Genomic DNA, 25420 nt, shown 5'->3' with positions numbered 1-25420 from the left:
TCTAATCGTGAACGGATCAGGCTCTTATAGAGATTAATTAAGCACTTCCTGTCACTACCCCACGATGTATGGGATAGAAGTTTCATTAGGTTCATTGTTTTCAGACATTTTTCTTTAATATGTTTAATGTGGGGGACGAAAGTGAGTCTGTAGTCTAGTATAACACCTAGAAACTTGTGCTCTTTGTTTACGGGTATTTGTTGTCCACAAAGTTCTAAGCAAGGATCTGGGATCATTCCTCTCTTTCTTGTAAAAAGAACGCAAGAGCTTTTGTTAGGATTGATCTTAAATCCATTATTGTCTGCCCACATTGAGACTTTGTTCAGGCCATGCTGTACCTGCCTCTCGCAGACTGCGAGGTTACAAGATTTGAAAGCTATTTGTATATCGTCCACGTAGACAGAATAAAAGATTGCCGGTGGTAATGAAGCGCGAAGCGTGTTCATCTTCACGATGAAAAGTGTGCAGCTGAGCACGCCTCCTTGGGGTACACCCGTTTCTTGTATAAAAGGTCGTGATAGTACATTGCCGACTTTTACCTGGAAGGTACGACTGGACAGATAGCTTTCTATTAGGTTAAGCATATTTCCATGGATACCCATTTCTAACAAGTCTCTTAGGGTTCCGTAACGCCACGTCGTATCGTACGCCTTCTCCATATCAAGGAATATGGATAAGAAGAATTGTTTGTGTACAAATGCGTCCCGGATATTTGCTTCTACACGTATAAGATGGTCAGTTGTGGAGCGTCCTTCTCGGAAGCCGCACTGATAAGGATCAAGAATTTTGCTCTGTTCAAGGAAAAAGATGAGTCGCCGATTTATCATTTTTTCGAACACCTTACAAATGCAACTTGTGAGGGCTATCGGGCGGTAACTTGCCACTGAGGAAGGGTCCTTGCCTTGTTTCAAAACAGGGATCACAATGGCTTCCTTCCATGCAGCTGGAAGGTACCCTGCATCCCAAATGGTGTTGAAAAGTGTGAGTAGTGTAACCTGCGTGTCATTGTGTAAGTGTTTGAGCATTTCATACATGATTCTATCAGATCCTGGTGCGGAGCTGTTGCATGCGCTCAAGGCAGCTCTCAATTCGGCAATACAAAAAGGACGGTTGTAAGGCTCATTTTCTCGACCTTTTCTTGTTAATGGCTTACGTTCTTCTGTTAGTTTGTATTTGAGGAAGGATTGTGTATAATTTGTTTGACTTGAAACGCTCTCAAAATATTCCCCAAGTGAGTCTGTCTGGTCTTGCAGTGTATCGCCCTGTGTGTTTACCAGGGGGAGTGAATGTGTTTCCCGCCCTCTAATCCTATTAACTCTGTTCCAGGCTTTGGCCTCATCCCTAAACGAGTTGATACTCGATAAGAACTTGTGCCAGCTTTCTCTTCTGGCCTGTCGGCGGGTTCGCCTGCCTTGGGATTTAGTTTTCTTAAAGTTCATAAGATTCTCTGCAGTGGGAGAAGCGCGTAGCAACCCCCACGCCTTGTTCCGATTCTTACGGGCGATCCTACATTCGCTGTTCCACCACGGTACACGTCGTTTGCATGCCAGACCACTCGCTTCGGATATGCATTTTGATGCGGCATCTATTATGAAGGCTGTAAAGAACTCGACTGCAGCATCAATTCCTAACGAAGACAGCTCAGCCCATGATATACTAGTAAGAGATTGAAATTTCTCCCAATCGGCTGTCTCAATCTTCCACCTAGGAGCGTGCGGTGGATATTCATTTTCTTTTGGAGATCTTAGCAGTATAGGGAAGTGGTCGCTTCCGTAAGGGTTGTCGTTAACTTCCCATTCGAGCTCAGGCAGTAGAGACGGCGAGACTATGCTAAGATCTATGGAAGAATAGGTTCTGTTTGTAAGAGAGTAATATGTGTGTTCTTTTTTATTCAACAGACAAGCACCAGAAGAAAAAAGGAACTGTTCGACAAGACGTCCTCGTGCATCTATACGAGAGTCGCCCCACAGGTAGTTATGTGCATTGAAATCGCCAAGAACAGCATAGGGTTCTGGCAATTCATCAATAAGGGACTGAAATTCATGTTTGCTTAGTTTATAATGTGGGGGTATATAAAGTGAGCAAATAGTGATAAGCTTGTTTAGCAGAATAACTCGAACCGCCACTGCCTCAAGGGCCGTTCGTAGCTGCAAACGTTGACAGGCTATGCTTTTTTGAATTACAATGGCGACACCGCCCGATGATGCGATAGCATCGTCGCGATCTTTGCGATAAGTGACGTGCTGTCGAAGAAAATTTGTGTGTTTTGGTTTTAAGTGTGTTTCCTGTAAACACAGCACTTTTGGATTGTGTTTGTGGATGAGTTCTTGTACATCGTCAAGGTTTCTAAGGAGACCTCTGACGTTCCATTGTATGATTTGCGTATCCATATTTAGTGTAAATTAGTGCTGTGTGTACGGAAACGGAAGTGATGCATTAGATTACAGAGCTCTTTCGAGGCCCTGTAACCGGGGTTTTGCCTTTTTTGAAGCGTTCGAGGGAACCTCGCCGCTCCTTAGGCGCTTGGCGCGCCGTGGGGGTAGGTGTGTCCATTGCCTCTTGTGAGGCGCCGGACACTCGCTCTTGCGAGCGAGAAGTTTTTCGGGAGAGTCTCACCTCGGAAGGCAAAACCCCTGCGCCCACCTGCCCGGAGGTCGATGGGGCTCACTGTGGAATTTGGCTGCGCCGGCTGTTGCCAGCGCTGGGAGGAGCCGGGGAGGTCGAGGCAGCCTCGGCTGCGCCTACCTTCGGGGCCACTATCGGTACTGCGGCATCGCTGCGTGTAGCGCAGGTTGCCGCCGATAACTCTTGTGGGGCCGGCAACCCAAGGGTAGCCTGGCCGGTTTGCTGGTTGGATGGAGTAGGCTTACCTACTTCCACCCTAGGGGCAGAAGCCAAAGGTGCCTGCTCGCTACACGCGGGCATGGCACTTGGCATTGGCCGCTGCGACGCCGCCCCCCGACGCGCCGCATCAGCATAAGGTGTGTTGTGGAAAGGAGAGCACCTTTTACGGGCTTCTTTAAACGAAATATTTTCCTTGACTTTAAGGGTGATTATATCTTTTTCTTTCTTCCAGTTTGGACAGGAGCGTGAGTAAGCGGGATGGTCACCACTGCAGTTCACACAGTGAGGTGTGCCACTGCAGTTGTCGGAGGGGTGGCCCTGCACTCCACATTTTGCACAAGTTATTTGACCACGGCAGCTCTGCGAGCCATGGCCGAACCTCTGACATTTGAAACACCTTCTAGGGTTGGGGATATATGGTCGAACATTTAATCTGATGTATCCTGTTTCGATAGTTTCTGGCAGTGTGCTGGATGCAAATGTTAGGATAAGATGCTTTGTGGGGATTTCCTTGTTGTCTCGTCTAATTATAATACGTTTTACTTCAGTGACATTTTGTTCTTTCCATCCTTCCAAGAGTTCAGCTTCTGTCAAGTCTAGGAGGTCTGCCTCTGACACGACTCCCCGTGAGCTGTTCATTGTTCGGTGTTGTGTAATAGATATTGGTATGTTACCAAATGTCACAAGACTGCCAAGCTTTTCGTACTGTTGTTTCTGAGGGATCTCAAGGAGAAGGTCCCCGCTAGCCATTTTCGTTACCTTATAACCTGCCCCTAAGGCTTCGGTCAAAGATTTTGCTACTGTGAATGGAGAAATAAATCTAGCTTGTTTTTCAGGGCTCTCACTGTGTACTACGTGGTATTTTGGATAGGTCTCTTTCGTGCGGTTGAAACAAGTGCTTAAGTCTTCGGTGCGTCCCCTCTTCTGAGGGTGACGATCAAGTAGGCGGGGAAATGCGGGTGTTCCCATAGTAATTTGAAATGTTTTCAGCAGCAATGGCGGCCACCCACCATGGAGCCCAACTTGGGGACGCTGCAGGACTTAACGGGTAAGGCTACAGGCGCCAGCCGTACACTGCCACTATAACCTAATATATTATACCCAAGGGAGGGCACATACACAAGGTTAACCCTTGCCGCCGTGGAGACAGGAAGTAAATGGAAGAGAAAAGAAGACAGGAAAGATGAAAAAGGCGAGAGAGAAAGACGAAGATTGGAGAGGAGGACAGGAAAAGGCGACTGCCGATTTCCCCCGGGTGGGTCAGTCCGGGGGTGCCGTCTACGTGAAGCCGAGGCCAAAGGGGTGTGTTGCCGCCGCCGAGGGGCCGTAAAGGTCCAAACACCCGGCATTGGCTCAACCCCCAGGATCCCCTTTTCCCCGGACACGGCTAAGCCGCGCACGGCTACACGCGGGAGGGTCCAACCCTCGTGTGCTCGGGTCCGTGGTGTCGCAACACACCAAACGCCTGCTTGCGCAGACGCCCCTGCGGGGATACAGGAACTTGAAGAGTGTCAACTATAAAGTGTTGCCTTACAACATTTCTGCAAAAGATTGTGTCCCTACAAAAAATACAAGGTAAAAAAGGAAGCTAAATAAACAAGTTTTTCCCAAAAAGATCATTTCAGAGAAAAACCTCCAGTCCCAATTTAAAGATTCTTTTGGATGGAAGTCTGCTTATGTCTGGCAAAACATGGGTGAGATAATTTCCTCATTAGCTTTGTTCACAAAATATAATGGACCAAAGTGGCTCATGTTGAGCATGCTACCTTCAGTGCCTTTGCTGGTTGTCTATCAGTTTGAACTGTACATATATCTACAGTGCTGATTTCTTTGCTGCAAAAGAATGTCGCTCTGGTAACTCGTTTTCAATGAAAATGTATTCTCCAAATTTATTTGTGTTGTGTGCATGCTGCCACAGGGCATCAAAACCAGCACCTGCAACGTCTGCCAATTTGGCTTATTGCATTTTGTGAAAAAAAGCAAATGAGGAAATATTGTACCCATGTTGTGCATGGCATAAGCAGACTTCCATCAAATTTTTTTTTATTGCGACCAGAGCTTTCTTTTCTTTTATTTTTTGAAAATGAGTTTTTTGGAAAAACTTGTTTATTCAACTATTTTTCTTATCTTGTATATTTTGCAGGAACACTCTTTTGCAGGAATGTTGCAATGGAAATGGTCTATATTTGACACTGCGTTCAAGTTTCAGTGAGAAAAAAGCGTACTAAAATGAGCAGGAAAGCTTTCAACTGAGCTTTTAATATGCACTGAATTCGACCATGAAGTAGTAAAATATTGCAGTAAGCAGTAGCAGGATACTCACTACCACCTTCAAATTGTGTGTGTGTGTGTGTGTGTGTGTGTGTGTGTGTGTGTGTGTGTGTGTGTGTGTGTGTGTGTGTGTGTGTGTGCGTGCGTGCTTGCTAGGAATGCTTTGTGGGAATAAAATTATTGGTTCCATGCTGTTTGAATATGCCTACATAACACATAAATAAACCAGACAAAATAAGAATATAAAGTGGACATGCATGTCCGATCTCTTGTGGAATCCCCTGCTTGTCAGAACATTAGCTCCAGCAATATCCATTGTTTGAACACCGATCACTTCAAGCCTTCATATTTTTCCGATCCTCTGTATAGTGTGGGACAGTGCAAGGAAAGAGATAGAAAGCGAACAGTCCCTGACCTGAGGTCCAAGCAGCTTGAATAGTCTGTCAAGAGTGCGAGGCACCACTCCTGGGTCAGTGGGCGGACCCTGCATAGTGTACGTTTTGCCCCCAGCAGTGGGACCATATGCAAAGAGCAGCACATTGGCTCCATTCACAAAGGCATCCACTGGATTTCGTACAGCCTCCATAAACAGCTGCTCCTGGCTGCTGCCCTCTGGAAACACCTGAGCACATGAATGGGGAGAACATAAAGACGGAGCATGAGGAAACAAGGCCAGGAGTGGAGGCTTGTTTTTGAGGAATAACTGAATGAAAGCTTTAAAACGCTGCACATAATGTTTCCCAAATGAAAAAGCTGACAATGAAGAGGAAAGACAAGCAAGAAGAATGCTGCTCTCTGTGCCACGTCTAACTCATCAGTTTTCACATTGGTAAATCCCCACCAAACAATCCACACTGCTGGGTTAAAGGGTGCATGCTTGCACATTAAATGTACAAACAGACATGACAGCAAAGAATACAAGACAAGGTGAAACCTGTCTGCCTTGCTGTCATGTTTTCTTTTGGACTTAGACAACAAAGTGGTACCTCACCAATTCAGCTTGGCCAGAGAAAGCCTGGCCAAGCTGAACATTCAACTGCTCCTAGAGCAATCAAAAGAGTCGCACAGCTTGAATTCTGCCAGGTCTAAGTTACGTTCCCAGGTCAAGCACAAGAGTACTGTCGAGCGCTCGATATTGACCAGCCAAATGTATAATATGCTGCCAGAGAATTCAAAAGCTATCACTCAGGCTTACCAACAGGAAAGCCCAGTTAGCATAGTGGAGCTCATCGCAAAGCATTGCCCAGGTTACTCTCGAAAGATAAAAATAGCTTATGCTTGAAAATGCACAGTGGCAGCAACAGAAGCACTTCTAGCCCATTGAGCCCCCAACTCATGACAAACAAATGTCCTATGACATCGACAACACTCAATACAGAAAATTTTGTGCAAGGTGCTAACAGTGGGAGACAGCAAAATCCTTGTGCTGGTTCGAATCAACCGATAGGCAACACATTCTACTGATATCAGTAAAACCTCAATTATGGAATTTTTCCCAAAATTAGAATAAATGAACCAGACTGATTATTTTTAAGCAACTTCATGCCTACATTCTGCCATTTGCAAACTTATTGTTCACTCGGCAGACACTGGTTGTGAAACCCACCTTTGTAAAAGTAAAGCGTTTTTGATGCTGGTGTTCCAGAGTCGCAGTTGTGGATTCAACAGTTGTATCATCACATGGCTGGAATGCAGGATTTGTGAATGACCTGCCTCCAATTCTAGGTCGAATGCGTAGATAGACCTTCAACGCTGAGCCTGCAAATAAAAGCAGTGTTCCCATTGCATGCACCAACTCACAGTGGACAACTTAGTTCAACACTTCATTTGCCTTGAAAACAATGCCCTTTCCCAGCTTGATTATTTATTTATTTATTGAACATACCTTACATGCCCCTTGACAGGGCATTGAGTAAGGGGGGTAATAAAAAGTACAAAGTAACTTGTCGGTGTACAACGTATGGCTCAAATTTGCAATTTAACACAAAGGAGAGGAATAGACGATAATGTGGTATGACGGCAAATACAAGGTTAGGCGGGAAAAAGGATAACACGAAGAGAAAAAAAAATATTGGCTGGCATTATACATATGGCAAAACTGCACACAAGAACTATAAAGTATACCAATTACAATGACAACAGTAACAAGAAAAGAAACTACAACCAAAGGTAGACTGAGAAATATACGGAATCTAGGCGCATGAACAGTTGGCAGGGTTTAAAGGACGCACACTGGTAGGGCATGATAAAAACGCAGGAAATAATGACGTGCACAGTAAAAACATTTATCAATATAAGAAATGCAGTTGGGCACAAAGTGGGATTCTGGAAAAAAAAAAGAAAACACGTGCAGTGGTACAAAAAATGACGTAATCTTTGGTTTTAAAGCTGTCAAAATAAATAAATATATGGGTGGTATACAGAACATGGCACCGGACGTAAAACAAAATTGGAAAAACTAGTGGCAAGTTTTTATTGCGAAAAGAAAGAGTGCAGGAGTTGACAGAAATTATTGTAAATTATTATTTACGGCCCTGGATTAGAAGCAAGCATCTTGAATTTAGCTGCCCTTTCTGAACCAGCTAGTACTATGCACACTGCTGCACAATTTCATGACGAGCAAGTCCAGAGCAACTCCCACATGCCTCGTAACCCTGTTGCAAACTGAGGAGAAAAGTTCAGCCACAAAGGAGCTCCGTCAGCCTCTGTGGCCAATTAAGGCTTTTTTGGCAAAGTAGCATGTAACAAAGGGTAAGGTATTGCCTTTTATTTATTTAAATAATCGTGGCAGTTCTACAAATGTCAACGAAATAATGGCTGTGGGTGGCGTCTTTTCATCACAACATGCATCTTAAGAGAAAGCTGTTGAATTGAAAGCTAGTGAGTGCATTAGAAGCCTTTTCAAATCAAACCCAGGCATATAAATACTGGCATCTAACTTATACCTTGCCTAATTATGCAAACAAGAGTAATTGTTGAATCTAAAACGGGTAATATACAAGTCTGCATGCCACAAATCAAGTAGTGCTGCACCATGTATGCTACCAAGAGCTTGCATGTCACCTGCACTGGCCTCACATCAAGTTGAAGAGCACAATGCAAGGCACACTCGCTGCACTGTCAAAATGAGGGCAAAAGTGTTGCACTGTCTGAACTAGCGTAGAGAACACAGCCAAATCGAAGAGACTACGTGTGATACTGGGCTCAATACAAAATGGGCAACTGCACAACATAACGATTAAGGGAGCCCTGAAAAACTTCACCTAAGAAAAATTTGATGATTTGCAGACTAGGCTCGTGTGAACGTGAGCTAAATATGATTGCACTGCATGCAGCGGCACAGGGATATCACAATCTCATGTCAAAAACAGTGCAAAATTGCTTAATCTCTCGTTTGCAGTGTAGTGAACAGCTACATTACGATCAGTCAAGCAGGCGCAACAGGTATTGGCGGATTTTGCGACTGCGAGTAAATTCTCAGTAATACTGTAATAGTTCATATTGAGTTAAATGAAGAATACACGTTTGCGATCTCAAAGAGACTAGAAAAATATCTGCAGTTCTGGTCCATATACATCCGTTATATGTAGGTGCCTCCAAGCATGCCCTCCGTGCTGTGTTGCATGGATACCGTGGCCAAAATGATGCAACAAGCCCTCTCATCAGCGAGATGATCAGACAACTGCATACGCTGACTGGTCTCTAAGCGACATAGCTTCAGGAAACCAAGCACCCATCTCATCTCGCTAGACTGTCTCACACATCTGAACCTCAAGTAGCATCAAAAATAATGAAACGTAAGTGTTCAACTTTCGCTCGCGGCCTTGCCCCCCTGTGAGCTTCCAGTGCGCCAGTGGAGACAGAAAGAGAGAAAGCCATGCATCGGTGTGATAACTATCTTCACTTATACTTGAAGGATTCAAAAACATTTTTTCAGCAGGCGATTTGTGAGGTGATGTTCTTTAATAGTAAAGCCATTCTTCGAGCACCTACAAAAGCTTTTCAGGGCCCTTTTAAGGCCTGCAGAACGAAAAAGTCCAAAGTGCAGAGAAAACAAAAACAAAGAACTGAACACTCCCATTCAGTAAGCATAACGCTCTTAGACAAAAGCACTCTTAAAGGGACACTAAAGAGAAATAATTTGAGCTGTGTTAGTAAATTATCCTCCCACAATACCAAAACAGCCACTCTTAGAGGGACAAGATGCATGGCAAGCCTGAAAAGACAAGAATCAAATGGGTGACATCGCCACCTTGAAAATTCCCAGCCCTGCTAGCCGCAACATCTCCTCAGGCATAGTTAAAATTTTATCAGTAATGTGTTGCTTTGTTTTCTAAATGAGCCAATACTGAACTCAAGTTTCAAGAACTATTACTGAAGCACAATGGCCGAAAAGGCAAAAAAATAATTTGTAATCCATGATGTCACACTGATTTACCGGCACTGGCGTTTCGGCACGAAACTCGGAAATCAAAGTTTGACTATCATTTTTTCTTCTAATAATCAGCCTATTATCGTGAAATCAGCAAAACTAGAGCAAGAATACTTGATCAATCTAAACTGATTCAGTGTTTCTCTTTAGTATCCCTTCAATAGCTGATGCTGTAAGATGAACAGTATAAAGCAATCAACTATTCACTTTGGTGCAGTTGTGCAGAGTTGATAATCTAATAAGGCTGATTTTGTCCTCTTTTGACCAGGAATCTCATTAACCCTTTCAGTACTGCAGAAAGTGACATAAGTGCTACATTTCTGAGCAATATACAAAAATGTGGCTTCACGATGACTGCATTAAGGGTTAAAGGCAAGTATGAAGTAGAAATGCAACTGTGGCTTGCTATTTGCAAATGTTTTCCACTGCTAGTGCTGCTACATGAGAAAGTTCGAATTTTAGCCAGCAGAAAGGACCCACACGTAGAGCCTAATTAAAAGCTCACACCAGTTATGAAAAGGAAATTGACCGTGCTGGCAACGATTCTAAAAAGCAGTGGAAAATTATCAATGAATTTTTGAATAGAACATCGCCAAATCCCGCCATAACTGCTATTCAAGTTGGGGAACAAACCCTTAATAATCCTTCAGCCATTGCTAACGCCTTTGTCGATTCTTTTTGCCCCAACCAGCCATGTCTCTCAGTTCACATCGACAAGGCTTATCGTTTGCCACGCAGTTTTTTTCTTTGTCCAGTTTCTCCAGAAGAAGTGCGCATGACCATTCTGAGCGCAAAGAACACTGGAGCTGGTTTAGATAACTTCAACTCATCTCATGTAAAGCTTATAGCTCATCTTATCAGTGACAAACTCTCACACATAATAAATCTAATATTCAAAACTGGTGTCTTTCCTAGCTGCTTAAAAATCGCCAAAGTCATTCCTGTTTTCAAAAAGGGTAGCAAGAACTCGTTATTAAACTACCGCCCTATATTTATTTTATCATTTTTCAGCAAGATAATTGAAAAGTTATTCGTAGTACGTTTAACTAGCTATTTCACAAAGTTCAGTATTTTGTCCTCTTATCAATTTGGCTTTCGATCTGGTTATTCAACTGAATTAGCGCTCATTACTTTAACTGATCATCTTAAAACAGCCATTGACACAGGTAAATTGGCTGGTACCTTGTTTATTGATTTTTCTAAAGCATTCGATTCATTAAATCATGACATACTTTTTGCTAAACTAAACGCTGTTGGCGTGTGTGGTCCAGCACTTTCCCTAATTCGCAGTTATTTACATGATCGAAAACATATCGTCTCTATTTCTGATACACATTCGCGTGCCAAACTAACTAACATAGGGGTTCCACAAGGCTCAATACTAGGACCAATTTTATTCCTCGTGTACATCAATGACCTTCCAGAATACATTACACATTCCAGTTGTATTTTATACGCTGACGACACAACAATTTATTCTTCTAACACTTCCTTGGAATCTCTAATATCTCACCTTAATGCAGACGTGGTTAAAATCGTTAATTGGTGCCGAGATAATATGCTCAGTATCAATGCTACTAAATCGAAATTTAATTTTTTCATCCGCGCAAAAAAGTGTACAGGAGAAGCCATGCATTAACATTGGTCCGACTTCGCTTCAGGCTGTTGACCATGCAACATTTCTTGGAGTTGAACTGGACAATCATTTGAAATTTACAAATCACATATCATTATTAATGCGTAAAGCAGCATATGGTATCAGAATACTAATCAAAGTCCGCCCATATTTTCCTATACGTATATTAATTTCACTCTACTACGCATTTATTCACAGCCACATCTCTTACTGCATTTCTTCTTGGGGTAACACTTACGCAACTCACTTGGCACCACCGCAACACACACAAAACCAAGCTTTGAGAATAATAAGTTACAGCCATTTTTCATGTAGTGCTCTGCCATTACTCCGCACATATAATATTCTGTCCGTAGTGGATTTAAATAAATGTTGTCTTAGTGTCCTGACGTATAAATTTTGTCGAGGAGAACTACCAATTTTGTTGATATCAAAAGACCAAACCCCCCATTTCACTGGCACTCGATTTTCACACCATAATAACTACCTCCTACCGCAACCAAGCACTAACTACGGCAAACTTACTGCGAACTTTTTGGCAACATCAATATGGAATTCACTACCACCCTCCATTAAATCATCTCCTTCCATTCATTTATTTAAGAGGAAAATTCGTCGCCACTTCTTGGAAAAGTGATTGTGTTCTATAATTTTTACGTTCTGTATGTCGAATAATACTCCTTGGATCTGCTTTTCGTGTTTATACTTTGTTGTAATTACTATGACTCGACTTTGTTAATACTTACTGTTCCTAGGATTGCTACTGCTGTTGTTAACCGCATTAAGTAAACTTTTTCTATGTATTTTTTGTTGGAGGTCCCTCCTCAGTCTTTGACTATGGAACCTCCTAGAGTTACTTCTGTAAAACATTTCAAACGCTCAATAAACTGAAACTGAAATTGAAGTGCACTTGGAATGCTTGAAAGTATGCAAACGTTTTTTGCACTAATTAGCATTTAGTATGGCTACTGCAGTCAACACAGGGAATACGACATGCATATCTTTTCTAACCTTAAGGGCCCATAACTGAAGGAGAAAGTGTAGGCATACAAAATACAAAAAGAACAGAATAATGCCAGGTGCTTCATAACTGCTCTCCTAGTGCAAGATGGAATATCACACTTTTCTCCGAGTCTTTCGAGCTGCATCAATTTTGAATAGAAAGTAATGTTTTAGATACATCGACCATATCAGCCAAGGGTGCACAGTGTATCTTGGGTTGCATTTACATGTGTGCAACTATATGCTGCATGCATTTTGCTGCAACATGGCACGCACAGGGCAACTCAAGAAATGGCAGGGCTTTCCTGGGAAACTATAAGGCCTTGAAAGGGATTGCACTAAAACTAAACTTTTAACACGATAGATTAAGGGTTCCATGGAGGAAATCCAGTGTTGGCATTGTCCACGCAGGCCCTCCACGTGGTGAATGGGCGTTATTAAACTAATAGAATTGCTCTGAGTAAAATGCATCAGAAAATTTGTAAAGTCCGACTTGCACACAACCTCCAAACATGATAGCACGATATTGTTATCTTAATATAGGAGAAGATAATCTGAATATACGAGAAAACAGTTTTGTTATGCGGAAACTCAAACACAAACCCCCTTTTCCTTGCTTATGGGGGTATGAGCCATTGCTCTGCCCTGAATTGCTGCCAGGATCAGCTCGCCATTGTTTTCTATCGCCGTGTCACAGAATATCCAGTGTCAGTGTCAACAGGGCCTGGTAACACTATTGCCATCCACTCTTAAAGGCGAAGCTTAAGCACCCTCCAAGTTTTTCGCTGTTGTACTGGAGAAACATGCTACTAGTGGTGCTGAAATAACACGTCTAAACATGTGTCCTGTAAAACCACTAAGAGGTTTCAAGCTTGTGACAAGAACCAACAAAATGATAGGATGTGGATGAGATAAAATTAAATCAAAGTGGTGCTCCAATTTATCTCCAATTAACATCTCTTAACAACTTGAGTACATATACTGCTCCATCTGCTAGAAAGCACATATATGTGCTGCATGGCTGCCATGAACACTGTACATGACCACCCTGCCACAAGTTGTCAAATAGCAAGCATTAAATCTTCCACACACATTTATGACAAAAGGTCACACTGCTTAGTGCTGGACTATTGTACTGATATGCCAGCCTTACCATTGTGGAACAGTGCAGAACGAGCTCACAAAGTGTCATTTTTCACTTGACAATATTCAGCGCTGAATGTGCGGTCTTTTTTCCATATTATGTTATGCCACTAAGTACCTACCTACAGACTGATAGGAGCACCGTTTCCGCCCAAGCTGCCATTTACACCTGCCGTTATGCTCCGAATAAGGTACCAGTGCGAGGTGCACATTTATGAGGCTGAATCAAGCACCACATTAAACAGCCAAAATGAAATTTCAGGAGCAAAAGTGAAGACTCACTTGCAGCAAGGTTGGCATCAAGTTGTTTACACACTGTCTCAACTGGTGGCAGAAGTTCCGCGCTTGCCGACTGAGCAGACTCCGCCGAACCCGTGTAGGGTCTTCCCGGCCTTTCCATGGCTGTGCAAGTCCACACAAGCTGCAAGAAAACATCTCAATTATGTCAGCATTACGTTGTCACTGCGCTTGCCAGTACTGCAGTCCTTGTGTATGGGACGAAAAAGAAAGAAGCATATTTTGCAAGCAAGCGGCGTGTGCAAGCAATGTGTATTGGAGGGCTTATTTGAGGCGAAGACTTTTTCCCTGCACTGGGTGGCAGGCTTGCAGGTGCAAGGGTCCTGCCTAGCACACCACTGAACGCAGACTCGCTCTTGTGCAAAATTACAATTCTTTGCCTCATCCCCGAACTTTGCGGGTAAACGCTGTTTTGCACAGTGGGCTAGTCTAGGAGAATGCAGAAACCGAGGCGGAGCAGCCAAGTGTGGTTTAGAACGAAAGCGAATGCTGCAAACCATATTGACCGCAAAAAAGACGGGGACAGAGGAAGAAATCACATAAACAGCACAAGCGGTTTATGTGAAACCGCCTGTGCTGTTTATGTGTTTTTTTTTTTCCTCTGTCCCCGTCTTTTTTGCGGTCAATATGGTTTGCAGTAAATACCAACTAGGCCAAACTGAAGTTCTTCGAAAGCGAATGCTGGTTTGTAAACGCGAAGTGTACCGGCGCCGATAAGCAGCGAAGAATAGCTTGGAACACGAGCAATTGAACCTGACCGTGTCATTTACAGGTTATAGAAATACCCTGAGAAAAATTTCGCGCAGGACGAGTTCGGTTCGGCGAGTAGTGCGTGCGACATACTCTGCTTCCTGCCAGTCGTGTCTGCGATGTCGGTCCGCCCAAAGTTTACGTTGAGCGAGGCGTATCTCGGTGAAAACGCGTCCGACTTCGCCGCGAGCTAAAGATGTTCAGGAATGGTGGCTGAACTAGAAACAGCGTTTCTCGCAAACACCACAGAAAGCTTCGCTTAAACGGCCTCCCACAGCGCATGGGTTCTGCTTAATTTTTCAGTACAAAGAAAAGTGGAAGTTGGGAACCGACAAGCACCACAACGGTTGCGCCTAGGGTTCGAGACCACTTACATTTATTAGGGCGACGGCAGTTTCAGTATCACAGGCAACTTGTGAAAGGAACAACGACAGTCAGTGACAATAGCAATGTGTGCAATGTCGGTTAAACAGCTTAAATCTCGTGCTTACCGTTTACGAAATGCCACGTGACCTGCAGAGCCAAGTTTGATTGGTCCCATTGGTCCCATTTTTTTTTTCTCCATGATTGGCCCCAGAGCTGTGTAAGATAACTCTGGCAAATATTTAAAAAAAAAGCTACAGGAACTGCAAGTCAACAGTTATCTAAAAGCCTCTACATTAAAAGAAGTGGTGTCCAAATCCACCACCTAGCGACGAATCTCTCCGAGCAACAAAATTGTATCTCGAAGGCCATACTTTTTTTGACTGGGTTGACTGCATGCGGTGAAAGCGGTTGAGACTTCCTCGCTAAAGAAAGGAAAAGGATAGGGGGAGCATGGAGGAAAGAAATAAAATAGTAGAGGCTTTGACTATGCCTTGACGTAACGTTTTTGAAGCCGGAAATGCAGGTGCGTTGGTGTGCCATCTCCCTTAGCGCCTCCAATCAGCACGCCGGAGAAGTTAGGCGCGAGCTTTGAACTTGCAGTGCTACGAGCTGACAGAACCGGCCGGAACTGCGCGCTGCTTACGCGCGTCAGAACAAAGCCTACGCAATTTCCGTAAGAGTTTTAGTGTAGCAGACGCACTCCTGGGCACGTTGAAGATGACGAAGACCCGCGCCGTGATTACTTGAGTGCGTCTGTTGCTGATTGACAGTCGCTCTCACAGACCCAAAACATCTTTCAAGCTAGTACACAACGCTCCGAAGTGAGCTCTTCTCGCGAACAACATGTTCTTCGAGAAAGACACGGGCCCAAAAAACTACAAAGGTGTGTTCCAGGGAGAGTGGCCGACTTCGTGCCCTCAACGCACACCCACATTGCCACGGACACATCGGACAAGCTCCGCCGGTCTTGCACTGACGCTGTTGGCAACCGCCTGCTTTGCAGTGTTGCTGCCCTCCACTGTTCAAGCACAACATCTGCAGGCTTGGAGTGACGCCTGTCACCAGCAAAAGATGCCGAGAGCGAGCGGGGCTGTACTAATCCAGGTACAACCAAATTAGGAAGGCCCACAAACAGTGGCGTAGCTAGGTCGTCTGGCACCCGGGGCCCATAGGTCTTCTGTCACCCCCCTCTCCGGGTGTAGCCGGTGGAGAGGGGTGCCTTCAGAAGTATGACACCCCCCCCCCTCACTGGCCCCTTGCACCCGGGGCCCACGGCCCCCCGGCCCCCCCTGTTGCTACGCCACTGCCCACAAAGCTTCAACAAAACACTCCCTCACCAGATCAGGAATTGGCCACCCTGGTGCAGTATTCGGCCACCCCCTCCCACATCATCATCATCATCACCAGCCTGGTTACGCCCACTGCAGGGCAAAGGCCTCTCCCATACTTCTCCAACAACCCCGGTCATGTACTAATTGTGGCCATGCCGTCCCTGCAAACTTCTTAATCTCATCCGCCCACCTAACTTTCTGCCGCCCCCTGCTACGCTTCCCTTCCCTTGGGATCCAGTCCGTAACCCTTAATGACCATCGGTTATCCTCCCTCCTCATTACATGTCCTGCCCATGCCCATTTCTTTTTCTTGATTTCATCTAAGATGTCATTAACTCGCGTTTGTTCCCTCACCCAATCTGCTCTTTTCTTATCCCACATGGCTCACTCAATTACCCAATAGCCCGCAGTCCCCAGCAGCTGCGGAGCACCTGACCAAGGCGGCGGTCAGACGTGTAACGCAGCAGAGGGTGCTAAGAATCTCTGGGTCCGGACAAGCCGCCACTGGAAACTGACCCTTAATTGCAACTTTTAACACCCGAACTCTCCTGAGTGAGGCCAGCTTAGCAGGACTCTTTGAGGAATTATCAGACATTGTTTGGTATATCATCGGCCTTAGCGAGATTAGAACTGGTGAGGCTTATACATTGCTGAATAACGGACATGCCCTCTGCTATAGAGGTCGCCTAGATAAGAAGCAATACGGGGTAGGATTCCTAATCCATAAGAACAAAGCGGGCAACATTGACGAATTCTACAGCATTAATGAGAGGGTAGCTGTAGTCGTAATCAAACTTAATAAAAGGTATAGATTAAAGGTAGTACGAGCCTGCGCTTAAACATGCAAACACGATGATGAGGAAGTAGATCAGTTTTATAAAGATGTTGAATTAACGATTAGAAAAGTGCAAACTCAGTATACTGTAGTAATGGGCGACTTCAATGCAAAAATGGGGGAAAAGCAGGCTGGTGAACAAGCACTTGGCAACCATGGCGTCGATTCTAAGAACGCTAGAGCAGAGATGCTGGTAGAATTCGCAGAAAGGAATAAGCTTCGAATAATGAACACCTTTTTCAGGAAGTGTAGCAACAGAAAGTGGACCTGGAAAAGCCTTAATGGTGAAACAAGAAATGAAATTGACTTCGTACTTTCTGCCTGTTCCAGCAGAGTGCAGGATGTAGAAGTGATAGGTAGGGTAAAGTGCAGTGATCATAGGTTAGTGAGGGCTAGAATTCACCTAAATTTGAAGAGAGAAAGAGCAAAATTTGTCAAGAAGAAACAGGTCAACCTAGAGGCAGTAAGGGTAAAAGCAGACAAAGTCAGGCTGGTACTTGCAAACAAATATGCAGCCTTAGAACAGAGAGATGATGAAGACATAGAGCTAATGAATGAAACAGTAACTAGGTAGGCTTCAGAAGCAGTAATTGAAATAGGAGGCAAGGCACCAAGGCAACCAGTAGGCAAGCTCACCCAAGTAACAAAGGACCTAATAAAGAAACGACAAAAATGATAGTGTCCAACTCAAGAGATAGGATAGAATTCGCAGAACTGTCAAAACTGATCGATAAGGCGAGAATAAGGGATATTCGAAACTATAACGTGAGAAAGACTGAAGGAGCCGTAAAAAATGGAGCAGCCTGAAATCAGTGAGAAAGAAAGTTGGCATAGGACAAACCAAGGTGTATGCACTGAAAGCTAAGCAGGGTAATACCATAAGCAATCTCGAAGATATAGTAAAATCAGCGGAAGAATTCTATACTGACCTGTACAGTACCCAGAGGAATCAGGATACCTCAATTAGAAACAGTAATGAACAGGAGACAGGAACTCCTCCAATAACTAGCGATGAGGTCAGAAGGGCGTTGCAAGACATGAAACGAGGAAGAGCGGCAGGAGAAGATGGAATAACAGTCGATTTAATCAAAGATGGAGGAGACATAATGCTTGAAAAACTGGCGGCTCCTTATACGAAGTGTCTATCGAGTGCAAAGGTCCAAGAAAACTGGAAGAATGCAAACATTATACTAATCCACAAAAAGGGAGACGTTAAAGAATTGAAAAATTATAGGCCCATTAGCTTACTACCAGCATTATATAAAATATTTACCAAAATATTCTCCAATAGAATAAGTGCAACACTAAACTTTAGTCAACCAAGGGAACAGGCGGGCTTCAGGAAGGGATACTGTACAATGGATCCCATCAATCTCATTAATCAGGTTACCGAGAAATCCGCAGAGTATAAGAAGCATTTCTATATGGCTTTCATAGATTACGAAAAGGCATTTGATTCAGTAGATATACCAACAGTCATAGCGGCATTACGTAATCAAGGAGTACAGAACGCTTACGTAAATACCTTGGAAAATATCTACAGAGTTTCTACAGCTACCTTAGTTCTACACAAGAAAAGCAGGAAGATACCTATAAATAAAGGGGTCAGACAGGGAGACACAGTCTGTCCAATGGTACTCGTTGCGTGCTTAGAAGAAGTATTCAAGCCATTAAACTGGGAAGGCTTAGGAGTAAAGATCGACGGCGAATATCTCAGCAACTTTCGGTTTGCCGATGACATTGTTCTATTCAGCAACAATGCAGACGAGTTACAACAAATGATTGAGGACCTTAACAGAGAGAGTGTAAGAGTGGGGTTGAAGATTGAAACAAGACGGGAATTCTGTAACGTTTACAACTTCACTGGGAACTAACTAATTACGATAAGTAAACGTAACTCGGCGTAATCATAGAGTAGTTTTAGCGGCCATTATCAGTCTAATTATTTCTGAGATATCTACACTAGGTTGAGAGCTATAGAGCATTCGGGAGAAACTGGAGACGAACATTTTTTCGTGTCGACGCGACACGCGTAGACGGATGGTCATCGACCACCGCCGGAGGGCAGCTCTATACAGCATGGCTGTAAAAAAACATCACCGACAATTGCTATACTCCTTAACGCTAAATGTGAGCGCAGCTCTATAAGTGTTTTCGTTTCGCGATATACAGGCTGGCGCCGACAATCTATCTCGTGCGGCACGTTGCTGTTCACTTTACTGTTTTTAATTTATATAAATGACATCGTTAAAACCATAACTCCTGGTGTGCAAATTAGACTATTTGGCGATGATTGTATTTTGTACAGTGACATAACCTGTAAGAATTATCAGACTGTCCTCGAAAAGAATTTAAATAACACATTAAAGTGGTGTAATGAATGGGGTATGTTTATTAACGCTGATAAATCCGTATTTCTTCGTGTTACTCGTAAAAAAGCCCACTAACTTTTTCTTATACGCTAGGTTCTTCAGCTCTGCGTGAAACTCACAATTACAATTACTTAGGTGTTACTTTGACTTCCACATTGTCATGGAACATGCACATTAATGATATTTGTTCTTCTGCTTTCCGCAAACTCTGTTTCCTAAGACACAAACTGAAAAATGCCCCTCCTAATGTGAAATTACTGTGTTATTTTACATTTATTAGACGAAAGTTAGAGTATGCATGTATATCATGGGATCCTTACACTAAATCAAATATCATGCGTCTTGAACGAATACAAAGAAAGGCAGTCAGGTTTATATTTAATAAATTCGCAAGACTGGACTCTCCCTCTAAAATTGACAGAAAACTCCATACCTACTCCTGAATCGCGCCGAAAGCTGTTGTTGTTGTTGTTGTTGTTGTCCTTAGTGGCCGTGGCACATACCCACAGTGGGGGATTGGCCAAGAATCGGGCGGTTTAATTAGGTGCCTAAAAATGATAATGATAACAAGGGAGTTAACAATTTGGGCGTGTGAGTTTAAAAGTAAACGTTTTGTGTTTGGAGAAAAAAGGAAATAATCAGATCAAAACCGGGTATAAGATAATAATAATAATAACAATAATAATCAATAAAAGATAAGAAATAAAAAAAGCTATGGTTGGGAGGGAGAACGATCAATCTAACATGGAAATCGATTGGTTTCAATGAGGTAATTTTGGATCGCCAAGCAAACATTTCTGTTGCTGAACCCAACAATGGAGGCTCCAAAAGACAGGATCACAGGCACTGATAAAGTTAAACCAATAGAGCGAAGCGGGATTTCGAGTAGTCGTTTTCTTATAATAGAAAAACGTCTGCAAGACAACAAGAAATGGTCGATTGTCTCCGCTTCGCCACAGAATGAGCATAATGGGGAGGGGACCAGACCAGACCTGTGGAGGTAGAAGTTCAATGCAGGTATACGGCAGCGCAGCTTCGTGATAGACACTTCAATTTTCCGTGTTCGGCAAAAATCTCTGTTCCAAGGGTGCAGGAGATGTCCGTAATCCGCCGAGTTAGTAATTGCGGAGCCTGACACTGACTGTATAATGATACTCCTGCGAAATCTAGCTGCAGTAACATAAGCAGTCAAAGGGCAGCAAGGAAGAATCGGGCCACTTATCGATGCCTTGGCTAGAGAGTCTGCAATTTCATTAATGATTAGTCCTTTATGGCCAGGCACCCAAATCAAACGCACGCTTCTCAAGTAAGCAGGTACCAATGATTGAAATGTCCTCATCACGCGAGAATCACTAGAAGCAGTAAGGGATGAGCACAGTGATAAAGAATCAGTGACTATCACGGCTGACGTAATTGATGGTCCTAATTTGCGTAATGCCAGCACCACGGCCATGAATTCGGCAAAAAAAAATCGGTATGAAATCTGGCAGCCGAAGAGAGAATGCCCAATCGAGAATCGGGGAAAAAATTCCTACACCTGACTTTTCTTCACATTGTGAAGCATCTGTAGCAATTACAACGTTTGTTTGAAGGTTTTTCAGATGATCTTGCAATATACCGTCTAGAATATGGTGTGGAAGTAATTTTGCGTTATTAGGAAAGATGTCATCAAATTGAATATCCGTGGCAACAGCTCTGTCGGTAATAGGAAGAACATCGCATATGCGCACGCCCAAAGAGTCAAGTAATTTTTGGACAAATATAATTTGCGGATTATGTAGTCGCGGCCAGATGACACCGAAAAACAACGCAGGTTGTGAAATAAAGATTATTTGGGGATGACGCAGTGGTGATTCGTAAATCCTTAAGAACGTCTGCACCGTCAAAAGCCGGAACCTGCACGGAAGTGGCGGAACATGGGATTCTAGATAAAGAATAGAATTTGCAACAAATTTAGGAAGACCTAAACACAGACGTAATGCTTCTCTTTCTAAGAGGATTAGAGGACGGGACATGTAGGCTGGAGCTCCAGAGAAGAGCACGCAACCAAATTCTAGTACAGGACGAACGTACATACGATATATCATTAGGAGTGTATCTCTTCTCAATCCTATTCGACGACTGCTCAGCCTACGCAATATGCCAATTGCACGGGTACCTTTCCCAGTCAAATGATCTATGTGTGAGCGCCAGTTGAGAGAGGCATTATAAATAATTCCGAGGTATTTAACAGATTCCACCTGTGGTATGTCTTGAAGGTGGTAAGACAATGAAATGTGCACTATGTCACGTATCGGAAATACGAGAACAGCACATTTGCTGGCATTGAGGGTGAAGTGACTAGTATCTAACCACCTCTCCAGATCATAAAGGTAAGTTTGCAGCCGTTGGTATAGCGTGTGGATGTCGTTTGCAGATGCAAAAAACGCAATATCGTCTGCATAAACATAAGTAGTTATTTCTTGATGACGAGGTAATGTGCTCATGAGAATATTAAAAAGTACCGGGGAAAGAACTGAGCCTTGCGGTACGCCTCTCGTTTGTTTGTGTCTAGAAGAAGAAATGCCGCTTGCGTAGCAATAGAATTCTCTTTCACCTAAGAATGACCGAATCCACGCTACTATATACCCAGGAACACCACAGGAAGTTAACCGATTGATCAATATTGTGTGCTCCACAGTGTCGTATGCTTTAGCGATATCGAGCGTCACTAAGGCAGCGTATTGCCTATGACGTCGAGCGAGTTGTATTCGGCTTTCTAAGTCGACGTGGGCATGCCAGATGGAGCAGCCGGCCCTGAAACCAATCTGACAGGGACTAAGAAGGGAATTATCATTAACAAATTTCATGATGCGACGGTGAAGGAGCCTCTCAATGAATTTTACTACGTTTGATGTAAGCGCAATGGGCCTAATGTTCTCTAATACATACCTTCCTTCTTGTTTCTTAAGCATCAATATTACCTTGGCAAGCTTCCAGTGCAACGGAATCCATGCATATTTAATTGAATAATTCACCAGGTCTAAAAGAACGCTAGGCGATTCCTGTAACAATATTTTTAACATTGCATTTGTGACGCCATCAGGGCCAGGGGTTGAATTCGGTAAACATAGTGAAGTCTCATTTAGTTCAGCTAAGGAAATTGGAGTAAAGTCATCCCAAGGACCTAATGTAGAATGAATAGCCGGAAGCCTGGCCGTAAATCGATTTTCTAAGCCTTCGGCAATCCCTTCTAGGGAGGCGCTCAGTTCCTGCGGGGTCAAAACAATTGAATCTAATGTTAAGGGTGTTGGTAGCACCTTTCTAGCTCGAAGGAATGAAAATAAAGCACGCTTATTTTTCGAATTAGATAGATAATCGTAATGTCTAATATCGTATTCCTCTTTGGCTCGATTAACAGTACGCTTAAATACACCAGAATAAAACTGATAATTTTTCCAATTGGTCGGGCACTGATTATGCAGAAGCGTTTTCCAAGCGGCCTTTCTTTTTCTATAGTCCCGCGTACACTCATTATTCCACCAACGACAAGCGGTGCCTTTAGCCGAAGGGATGACAAATTCAGCTTGCTTCCGGGAATCCTCTAGAATTGAGCAAATGGTTGAAGCGATTTCCTTATCATTGGCATTGGCAAGTTTCGAAACGGCAGAACGCAAGAAAGTCTTAAATTTCGTATGGTCCATAAATGTGCATGCCTTGTAATCTAAAGATGTTATTTGACAATTGATTTCAAATGACACAGGAAGATGATCGCTGTTGGTTGCTGATTCAACCGCTACCCACGACAATACCTTGATGCCAGCGCTACAAAATGTCAAATCTAACACTGAACGGAAGGGTCCTCTAACAAGCGTTACTTGTCCTGTGTTCTGACATGAAAGGTGACTATCAATAGACCACTCCCAAAGTCGCTTACCACACAAATCTGTTTTTTGTCCCCACGACACGTGATGTGAATTAAAATCCCCTACAAACAAAATTTCTTTTCTACATGCAGCCACAGCCCTATCAAGTTTACGCGTACATTGCACACCGATGGGGAAATAAGCATTTACAATTGAAAATGGATGGTATCCTGGGAGACATAAATCTATGGCCAAAATTTCACAGTCGCAGTCCATGATTTGAAAAGAAATTTTTGCCTTGTGACAAATTTTACTGGAAACAAGTATCATTAATACTCCACCTCGCGAGTCTCTATCTAATCGGAAGGACCGAAAACCTTTTAAATGAAAATTTTTCTCTGGTGAAAGCCACGTTTCTTGAAGAAGTAAGATATCTGGATTGAATTGAATAGATAGGCAAGATAAATCTGTTGAAGCTGAAAATATAGAACGACAGTTCCACTGCAGCACTTTCAACTGTCCAATGGTGTTGAACGCACAGCAGCGGCAACTGCCGCCTTTAGAATACTTTCTGTAAGCACAGGAGTTGGTTGACTCTTTTTCGATTTTGGTTTCATAGTTTTTGAAATTGGGGACCCCATACGTTTGGGAGCTCGAGTGTCAAGTTCCATGTCTGTGACAATAACAGTGTCTGAATAAGAGGGCTCATCCTCGCGTGTTTGGACTAGCGCAGTAGTGTCTGTGGAATATTCTTCAACTGTGGAAGGCGTCTCTACCGCGTTGCTAGGCGTTCGAGGTGTGGCGTTAGATACTGGGCACTGCATTGGTGTCCTAGTTGGCTGCATTATTTGCATCATGTGACTGGAAATGATTTGCGCTAAGCAGTCAGAGAGACTGGATATCAATTTATCCATCGCTTTAGCCATTGCTTTTTCCACAGCAGAGTCAATTGCTTCTGAGAGGTTAAGATCCATGCTCGAAGTGTTGCGCGCTGTAACACCAGAGTATCCGAAGGCCCTGTCTTTGATAACTGAAATTGCATCTCTTCGGGAGCAACGACGGCGGTCGATTATTTCAAGAATTTGTATTTCTTGAGCGCGAGCTGAGCAGTTCGAATAGTCTGCTGGGTGTTCTCCCCCACAGAGGCAGCACTTTTGAGATTGAGTAGAGCATTCACTTGAAGAATGGCTATCCCCACAGGTGCGGCAACGCAAGCTAGACTTACATCCTCCTGCACTGTGCCCGAATCTCCATCTCCAACAATTCTTACACTGGATTGGACGTGACGCAAGCGGCTCTACACGGAACACAAGAGGCCACACCTTTATTTCAGATGGACATGATGTGCCCACAAACGTTGCAATAACAGATTCTGTCGGAACCCTCTCGTTATTGGCCAGTCGATTGCAACGGTAGATGGCAATGACGCCTGCTGCGGATAGCTTGTCCAGGGTTTCATAGGACTTAATCGGGAGTCTACGCCCCGCACAAGACCCTTGGTGCACGCAAGGTGAGGCGGAATAAAAGCACTCACCGGGGTGGAAGCGAATGAAGTGCATTTCAAGAGGTCTTCTACACAGGTCTGGTCGGGTGAACGACACACTATACCTCCCCGTCCGAACGCTCGTACATCAGTGATGGTCTGGAAGTGGTTAGACGTGGCCTTGAGTGCCTTCTGTACAGCCTGAGGATTCGTGATCCTGATGGAGCCTCCATTGGTAGGCACAAGCGCCACAGGAATGGTGCTGACGCCGCTGCGAAAAAATAATTCTATGGGCAATTCATTAGGTGGCAGGGATGCTGACCAGGCGGATCGCGCCTGGCCAGGAGAACTGGTCGACATCAGCTCAAGACGGCTGACGCAAGGAATGCCAATCAACCAGGAACTAAAATACGCTTATTGAGACACCTTAAAGCACTCGATACTCAGCCAAAACACCACTGCAGGTCAACGAAACGGTCGCTCTGTCGAGGCAAGCAGGAACCAGGGACAACCAGGGACGTCCGAAGGTAGACGTGGAACGTCACGGTGCAGCCACAGCCATGCAGAGACGGCTGGCCGATGTCGGTCGCCGTGTTTGACGTTCGGCTTCTGGCGTCCTCGCTGGACACGTACAAGATGGCGTGTTACTTCTTCTTCTTCTTCTCTCGCAGCGCCGAAAGCTGCTCAGACTTGGATTCCTTTCTCTTCTTCTCAACAACAGGCTTGAAATTAAACCTTTGACTTATATAACGCCTGCAATAACACGGCAAACAAGACAGCATCATCCGGATTCACTAACACCCTATTATGCTC

The 25420-nt window shown here is 43.9% G+C and overlaps 1 protein-coding gene across 3 annotated transcripts in view; it reads right to left on the bottom strand.

The window, feature by feature from the left end:
- Positions 1–25208, bottom strand: part of LOC135899943 (kinesin-like protein KIF20A) — a 93898-nt gene extending 68690 nt beyond the window's left edge. The window contains exons 1-4 of one of the 3 annotated variants that reach the window (XM_070537773.1): positions 25056–25208; positions 13611–13749; positions 6722–6873; positions 5531–5737 (exon numbers count right to left, since the gene is read on the bottom strand). In XM_070537773.1, the coding sequence (XP_070393874.1) occupies positions 5531–5737; positions 6722–6873; positions 13611–13728 (477 nt within the window). In that variant the 5' untranslated portion in view covers positions 13729–13749; positions 25056–25208. Of the gene's footprint in view, positions 1–5530; positions 5738–6721; positions 6874–13610; positions 13750–14468; positions 14724–14749; positions 14887–25055 lie in introns of those variants that run through there. The other 2 variants (XM_065429318.2, XM_065429319.2) reach the window with 2 other exon arrangements.
- Positions 25209–25420: the final 212 nt, after the last annotated feature.

Source organism: Dermacentor albipictus, chromosome 4 (assembly GCF_038994185.2).
Source record: "Dermacentor albipictus isolate Rhodes 1998 colony chromosome 4, USDA_Dalb.pri_finalv2, whole genome shotgun sequence".
NCBI lineage: Eukaryota > Metazoa > Arthropoda > Arachnida > Ixodida > Ixodidae > Dermacentor > Dermacentor albipictus.
Note: the sequence above shows the minus strand (reverse complement) of the source record. Positions and strands in the feature narration are given on the sequence as shown.